This window comes from Galeopterus variegatus, unplaced genomic scaffold (genome assembly GCF_000696425.1).
Source record: "Galeopterus variegatus unplaced genomic scaffold, G_variegatus-3.0.2 Scaffold5232, whole genome shotgun sequence".
NCBI classification, from domain to species: Eukaryota; Metazoa; Chordata; class Mammalia; order Dermoptera; family Cynocephalidae; genus Galeopterus; species Galeopterus variegatus.
In genome coordinates, this window is record NW_007731343.1 from 95,710 (window position 1) to 104,225 (window position 8,516).

The 8,516-nt window shown below is 34.7% G+C and overlaps 1 protein-coding gene across 1 annotated transcript in view; it reads right to left on the reverse strand.

The window, feature by feature from the left end:
• LOC103604559 (teneurin-3-like) overlaps positions 1-8,516 on the reverse strand; it is a 90,196-nt gene that overhangs the window by 80,057 nt on the left and 1,623 nt on the right. Inside the window, 4 exon segments of the mRNA XM_008589133.1 lie at positions 285-479; positions 672-773; positions 1,210-1,420; positions 7,053-7,267. Of these exon segments, the coding sequence (XP_008587355.1) occupies positions 285-479; positions 672-773; positions 1,210-1,420; positions 7,053-7,267 (723 nt within the window).

Consider the following 8,516-nt stretch of genomic DNA (forward strand, 5'->3'; position numbering starts at 1 on the left):
ACTGGTGGTTTCAAGGAATAAATGTTTGCTTACTTTCTCAGTAAGTAAAAAGAAAAAAAAAAGATTTATTACGCTGCTGAAAAAGAGCAAAGAGGCTCTTTGGTATTTGTTCTTTTTATCAGTTAAAATGTTAATAAAACAATGCATTCATAAATATGGAAACTGAAATTACTTTCATTAGGAGGCATATAAAAAGAGATTCATCAGCCAAACTAAAGATTACAGATATAATCTGTTTCTTTATGAGGATAACAATAGATTTCTGTACATAGTCACACATTTACCTTCTTCACAATTTTCTCCTTTGTATCCTGAGTTGCAAGCACAAGAGCCCATGATACAAATCCCACGACCCCCGCACTGCGGGTCAATGCACTGGGTAGTAGGCACATCACACTCGGTGCCTTTCCAGCCACTGAAACACAGGCAGCGGCCCTTGGAGTACTGCCCATTGCCGCTGCACAGCACTGGACAGGCTGCTGTGAAATAAAACACGACAGAAGAATTAACAGCCACATTTTCCATCGAGCTTCCAAAAGAAAAGATACATTGCTGGAACAAGTAATATACCAGGTTTTCCCCCTTTCTTTCCTGTCTTGGTAGTTTTCTGAATTACTTGGGTTTCTACAGCTTATTTATATCGGCTTAAGAAAAGAATCCAACTCGCATACCTCTCGAACAATCCGGACCCAGAAATCCTGGAAAACAATGGCAAGTTCCTGAAACGCACTCTCCATTTCCATGGCAATTTCGGGGGCATTCCACCACAGATTCTGAAGAAAAGAAAAGGAAAGAACACTCGTGGTATAGCCTGCCTCTTGCAAAAGATAAACTGTGTCACTTTGATCATTTTAGCTAAGTAGTAAAGGAAGTATGGATGGACAGCTCTACAACCAAAAGAAAAAAAAAAAATCATTCATAGCAGATTATTCGAATAGTACAGCAAAGCACTGTCACTTCAAATGCAGATTTTTAAAGTGTTTTCATGATGTACTCTCCTCCCCCAAGGTAATTCCAAATAATATTTTCTTCCAGTGCTTCATGGTCTGTCACATATTCATAAATAAGCCATTCAGAAATATTTCTCACATTTTACCTAGGCTTTAACACCCCAGGATTCACTCAAGATTGATAAAGCTAATTTAGTTTCTATTCAACACAGTGTTTAGTCTGTAGCCTGGAAAAAGATGCTTTGAAGAAGGTTCTTACCTATAACAATGGTATTAAAAGACACCTGCTCTGCATTTTTCCCATCATTATAAAAAGCCAGATGCCAGATTCCAGAATCCAAGTACTGGATAAAGCCGGCCTCGTGAAGACTGACGGATCTTGCCTGTCGCCCTGCTCTCTCCGACTCAAGCATGTTACGCTGCTCTCTTGCAATCAACCTGCTGCCATCCAGGAGCTCCACAAAGTCGTACTGGGGACAATGAAAACTGTTTTAGTAGTCAGAAATATAATGGCGTGGCAGCTTCTCTCTTCTTATTTCTTCAAGCTTTTCTCCTTTGCTCTAGTAAATACAATATTAGACAAAAAGTTCCTGATTGACAGGCCCAAATGGAGGAAGTCTTCTATGCAACAGCATTTACAGGGATGATGAAAACTATCTACTGTACACGGCTGTTGTATTTAAATGTCAAAGATCATTTTTCCCTTACTGGGCAATATGATTTCCAAATTTATTTAATTCTCCTGACTGATAAAAACTTTGACGAGTTTAGGCAGTTTGGGGATACAAGCATAAAATCTACATGAATTTACATTTCAAAGCCAGCAGCCTTATTTTATTAGACCATTAGATAATCTCTTAATGTCTTCTCCTCCTATTTCATTCTCATGTAGTAACAACTACTGTTGAATATTTACTTTGTGCTGGGATTATTTTTAATCCTCAGAGGAACCCTTTTAGGGAGGCATTAATATTTACACTTTCAAGATAAAGGACACTGAGTCTTGAGGAGCTTCCACAGGGTCAGATACCTGATTAAGTGGTAGAGCTGGTCTGTGAACTCAAGTGCACTTTGCTCAAAAGCTTGGGCTGTTTCCACCCCACCCACCCTACCTTTTTTTCTGGGACCCTGATGTAACCATCCCAAACATCATGGAGAAACCTAAGGGTTATGGTTAGCTTAAAAACCATAACAAGATGCCTTTACATCGTTGACCAAAAGTCTAAAAAAAAAAATCAAACAACAAAGGGGTTCTGAAGAGATAGCAATAACAGCAGCAATTGTGCCTGATTATTATTATAAAGACAGTCAAGATTACACCTAATTTTTGTTTTAGTAAGATTAATCATGAACAGTGGGTGGCTAGACAAATTTTACTGGAGAATTTTTTTATTATTTATTTTTAATTTTTTTATAGAAACATATTGATTACAGATATTTGTGGGGTAGAGAGTTGAATTTCAATACATGTATGCAATGTGTGATGATCAAATCAGGGTAATTAGCATATTCATCATTACAAAATTTAATAAAATTTTGAGATGAGGACACTCAATCTCCTCTCTTTTAGCCAGTTGATAATATGCAGTAAATTATTATTAATTATAGATGCACAGCTCAACTGTACACCAATAGAAGTTATTTTTCCTATTTAGCCATTTTGTGTCTATTAAGCAACCTCTTACTATCCCCCCTACCCCTTTCCCACCTCTAGTATCTACAGTTCTGTTTTCTTAACTGGAGAAGTTAAAAAACAATTAAAAATGTGGAATGTGATTGGTGACAAGTGGCCTAAAATTTTGTAATCAGTGAATTTGGAAGACATTGAAAAGACTTCCGAACATAGATTTAAGAAACTTTTTAGATAACAGTTTCTTAAAAGTAGCATGATTCAGTTTCTACAGACTGTTACCCAGTTTTCATTTTATTCCTGAGACATATTTCTGGCGGTGAAAAGTATACTACGGTACTATACTAAATATTCATTATTACAGAACTATGAATGTGAATCATCAATAGTCTACTTTCTGACAGATTCTTAAACAGAATTTCATCGGAGGTCTATTTAAGAGAAAGATTATTGTAATGAATTTCTTAATCCAATCAAATTGGAATAAAAACTGTTGTTGGCATTTTTGAAAATCAGTTGCTACTGTGCTCTTCATAGACCTCTACTGTTACTATTGAACAGGATTCAGAATAGCTAATTTGCTTTCTGACTTTTTAAAATTTTTATTTAAATGCAAAAGCACTTTTTGTTCTTTTGTGTACTAAAACTGCTTTACAACATCATTCAGCTGTGAGAAATATCCAAAATGGTATAACTTGATTAGCATCCAAAATTTTTTTTCGTTTATATCTTACAAAGATGAAAATAATGACTGGTGTGTATACTTAATGTTCAAAAATTTAACTATAATTCTATTCCAAAATTATCAGAACAAAATTAATTCAGCAGTTTTTAAAGATGTCTCTATCTCAAATAGGCCATTCATTTCCTCATCATATTTAAATATTTATATTAGCATGGCAAAGGTACAGAAAAAGTTTCTTTTTACAGTCCAATGCATATAAACATTTTTCTCCCCTAACATTAAACACGGTAACTGAAAAAGTGAAAGGGAGGAAATTTTGAGTTTTAAATGGTCTTTCACATTCAAAATCATATTCATTACCTTTATCATAGAAATTTCCATTTGCATCACACTGTGAACAATAAAATAAGGCTGGGGGGGTAGGCTTATGGTGATGGTGGGGAGTAGCTGACAGTTTTTGAATATCTACCCAGTTGTAGGCTATTTAGTAGAGGCGTTTCACACATGGCTTTAGGAAGGCTATTCATATACCTAAAGAAAAGTTCCCTACTTAACACTAAAACTATCTCTATCAAAAATAACCAAATTATTATTATTATTATTTTTTTCCTTTTTGTCTCTTTTTTCGTGTCCGGCAACGGACCGCAACCCTCAGTGTCGCGCCCGTACCGGACCGGGACCGGCAACGGGATCGCAACCCTCGTTGCTGCGCTCGCCCCTCGCTCAGCCAGTGAGCGGGAACCGGTCTGTATGTGGGATCCAAACCCTTGGCGGGAGCGCCGCCGCGCTCCCAAGCGGCGCACTGTAGCAGTGCGCCACCGGGCCGGCCCCCAAATTATTTTTGATAGAAATATTTAATGACCTTTGTTCTTTGAGTGTAAAGTGATCACTTAAGGACCGAGTTTTGCTTTGTAATACCTATTCATAAGATGGAGACTTTTTGGGGGAGGGGGAGGAGTGTTAAGATCTTATGCTATTTTTAGGATAAAATTCTTGGGCTAACTCTTTAGTCTCACTACTTGGGAGAAGCTATAATGAGACAAAGTTTATGCTTGACAAAGGTTTCATATAAATTGAAACTATCAGTATAAATGTTCCCTTTATTGGTATTTTTCTCATGATTTAATATTATTACCAAATATTCATGCTTTAAAAAATCCTTCTCATTTAAAGTTGCTTTAAACTACAACATATTAACAAAGTTCATCACAAAATTAACTGGAGAAAAGTTTGGCCATGTTGGTTGTATTTATGCTGATTATCTAACAGAACATTTAAAATGCAAATAGATTTTTTTCAAGTATGTTGGTGGTTCACTTCTGAACATTTAGACTATCCATATGTTTAATTCAATTCTGTTATTAAAATGATGAGAATTCAGAATCTATAAATACTTAACTGTGTCCTTAAATCAACTTTTTGGTGGTGGCATAGTCTTCTTCCTTTAAATCATTGGAATATAGAGAAGAAAGAGATTTTAGAGATCATCTGATCCAACTCTCTCATTTTACCCACAGACACTAAGACTCATAAAAGTTAATTGATTTGTGCAAGGTCACAAAGTCAAAAAAGTGGTAGGGATGTACTTAGAACCCAGGTTCCAATTCCTATTCTAAAACAATGCTCAGGCAAATGCACTAAAATGCCAGAGGACACTTAACCGTAAAGCACGGAACTGCTTCCTTAGGCTTCTAACTGTCCAGGAGAATGAACTGAGCATCAGGGAGAAGAAAATCAATTGATTTGTTGGCAACAATCAAATGGACAGTTTTATAAAGGGTCACAAAGACTTTCAAAACTCAAGTGACTATTTTGAATGGCTGGCCAAGCCTAATTATTTCAGGTTGATTTATTTAATGTTCCCCAGAAACAAAAAAATGTTCAATTTGGGCTGCTTTATAGCATATTTCATGTTTAAACACTGAACTTTAAAACAGTTGTTTGCTCTGTTGATCTTGAATAAGCCAGAGGAAGGAATTCTAACAACTGTGGAAGCTTAAGAAAATGCGTAACCTAATTAAACACATACATCGTGGTAGAAAAGAAAGTGGATATCCAGCGTACTGTGTTTAAATACTAGAAGAATTATGAGAAAAACTGAAACTGGGAAATCTTTTGTTTCCCTAATCTTATATGTTATGCAAAACTTGGCAAAGAGTCAAGTCTAAGTCTTTAAATAAACCTTTTAAGTGCACGACACAATAGACAACTTTTATCTGAAATTATTTTCTGGAATTTATAAGTTACATACGTGCTCATTCTTTCTTAAATTATAAATTTATTCATGGATGTGGTTTCAGTAGAAAAACAGTTTTTCATATGACTATTGCTACAAATACACTCTATCTGCTATAATTGAAGTTATAGAGGCCTACTTTCATTTAAGAAAATCTGGTTATTATATCCTAGTCAGTGTCACCTATAGCATGAACCGAAGTCAAATCTAAAATTTTAAATTGGACAGTAGCACACAATAAGAGGTATTTGATGTGCAAGGATTGAAGGTATTTACTTTAATAATGTACCTATAGACATAAAAATGTTAAATAAGAAAAACGAACACACTAAAGCATGATAGTCAAAAATTTCACAGCCATAAAATTTATATATATACATGAACCTGATCTAGAATGACAGTAGAGAAAGCATGTTGAAATTTTGTTACTCATCTTTCTTTAAAGATGTGATTTCTTTATAGTATCTGAGCAGATTTTCTTCATAATTTATGTTCTTAGGTTATAGAAAAAGCATTTCTCACAAAGTTATATAATATAAAGTACACATGATAATTCTCCCATCCTTATTTCATAAATCAAACCAAATCAGCATGAAATTCCATGCGTAAATAAACCGATTATCAAGTATAACATCAAGCTCATCCAATTGTCAATTTTAATTAAATAGTGATTACATTTTTGAAATTCCTCTATTTACTAACATAATAGTTGAACTTGGGAAATGTCTGAGTTCCAATTTTATGGTAGGTAATTTAAATAATTTCTCTTAGACATTAAGGGACCTATTTTAAAACAGTTCTCAATTTGCACACTATGACACAATATTAGATTATGAAAAAGCCTGTGGAATTACTGCTAGCAGTTCTCCACCTGTGACTTCATGTGAGGGGATTTTCATACAAGGGAATTGAATTTCAAGTCCTTTAAATCTGTGATATAAGGACATTTGAGTTGTTCTGAGTTCTACAGTAATGTGATCACACTCGGTTATCCATGAAAGCTCTTTTGCCTTTTTATCTCAGTGTTCATCATTTTAGATGAGGGATAGTGGCTTGAGTTGATAAAGCTCATAATCATTGTATTTATGTTTATGCTTCCATAATTTCTTTATTAACAGTAAATCTGGCATACGTTCAAAACATACATTTTCAACAGAATGAATACATGTTTGAGATAAATACGATATACATCTAGTATATGAGTGGGATAAGATCATCTGAAATTATTATAGAATCTTTGAAAGATAATTGAAAAATCCATGATGTTTTATCAGGTCTCAGATGATGCTCAAAATTCATTAAGTTACTTACAAATTTTAGTATATTTTAATCAATCAATAATTATCAAAGCAAGTTAGGAAGAAAATGTTCCTGTTTCTGATTCAAAAACCTCAATATAAGTGTAACTTACATTCAAAATCCTTTCTACTGTAAAAGATCAATTCAAAAGTGGTTAAACAGTTAAACAAATGGCTGAACTTAAGAAAGAGAATAACCTAAAAAAATGCAAACTAGCAGTTTTCATTTTATTGACAACAAAGCTACTCTTACCTGAGTATGGGAAGGTGGTAAGCCTTTTCGGCCATATACTCCAATCAATGCATCCTTCTGAAGAGAGATATTGAATTTAAGAAACTGTGGCTGATCAATAAAGAGCTGTGATCTCCAGAAGATCCCAGGAGGAACCTCTTGAATTGCTCTTCGGCCAATATCAAGTTCTCCAGAATCTATGGTGTTATTTTCTTGTGTAAATCCACCTAATTTTCCTGAATGTAAGAGATCCATTGATGAAGAACAAAAACTTAAGACAAAACAAAACGAAAAAGGTTTTTGAACTTTTTGTAAAAGTTCTTCTCCCTAAATGTTCAGACATTGCATCTTCTTCTGATAAATAAAATGCTCTCATTTAATTTTCATCTTAAACACTTTTTTATTAGATATTGTTTCAGTAATTCCGATTTAGCACATTGTTTAAGACATTCAAAATCCTTTGCCTTCCCCCAAGGTGAGCCTATTACTAAAGCTGTTTTCACACTTATAGTCTTTTATGATCACTTGAAACACAATTATCTTACAAATTATATGTCTTGTTATTTCTTGGGAGGAATTAAGTGTGGTATTTATCAGTCATTCTAAACATATCATAACATGCAAAGTGTAAATTAAGGCAGAATGGATTATGGAGATTTCCAAATCAATCCTTAAGCAAACAACAACAAAACCAATCAATGGCACTGATTCATGTAGTTCTCTCTAAACTATATGCTAGAATGAATGAAAAATCAGATGCTGGAAGGGAGGTAGATAAGGGGTAGTAATAGGGACACTGCAAGAAGCAAGAAGGTGGGCTAAGTATATATTCTCACAAAGTTTCTGGTGTAAGCTGTTACAATGTTTCTTCTTTGTTTTGACCTCATCTGAAACTCACTTTCAGTATTAGGGACAAAAACTCTGTTCCTTGAATCTCTGCCACCTCTTAGAGGTGCCATCTTCTCTCTTCCTGCACGGCCTGCTTCTAGAAAAGCGATCAGACTCCTCTTTTTTGGTACAGTGTGCCCCTTTTTTCCCCTCTTTGCCAAGGTTCTTTCTCAGTTACTGAGGGACTCAGTGATAGAAAAGGTTTTACAATTTGCAATAAATGGAAATATAACCACATTTTCTCTAATCCAGAAAGAGTCCATGAAGGCTGTGGAACAGAATGAAACTGGGCAAAGTATCATCTTCACCTTAACTCTTTAAAAGTGATAATGAAGTTGTCTTACTACCAACTTTGTCTTTTTTTAAACATTAATCTGAGTGTAGCCTCCAGAGAAGTTAATTCAAAATTTAGAGAACTTAATTTCAAATCTGAGAGTTGTAAACTATCCTAATGACAGAGGAAAGACTCTTCTGACTGACCGGGAAGAGTAGTTAATTTAACACCGAGTTCATTTTTACTGGGTGTCTGCTAAGGACATAGCATCGTGGGTGAAAAACGAACACACTAAAGAAAAACGAACACACTAAAGAAAAACG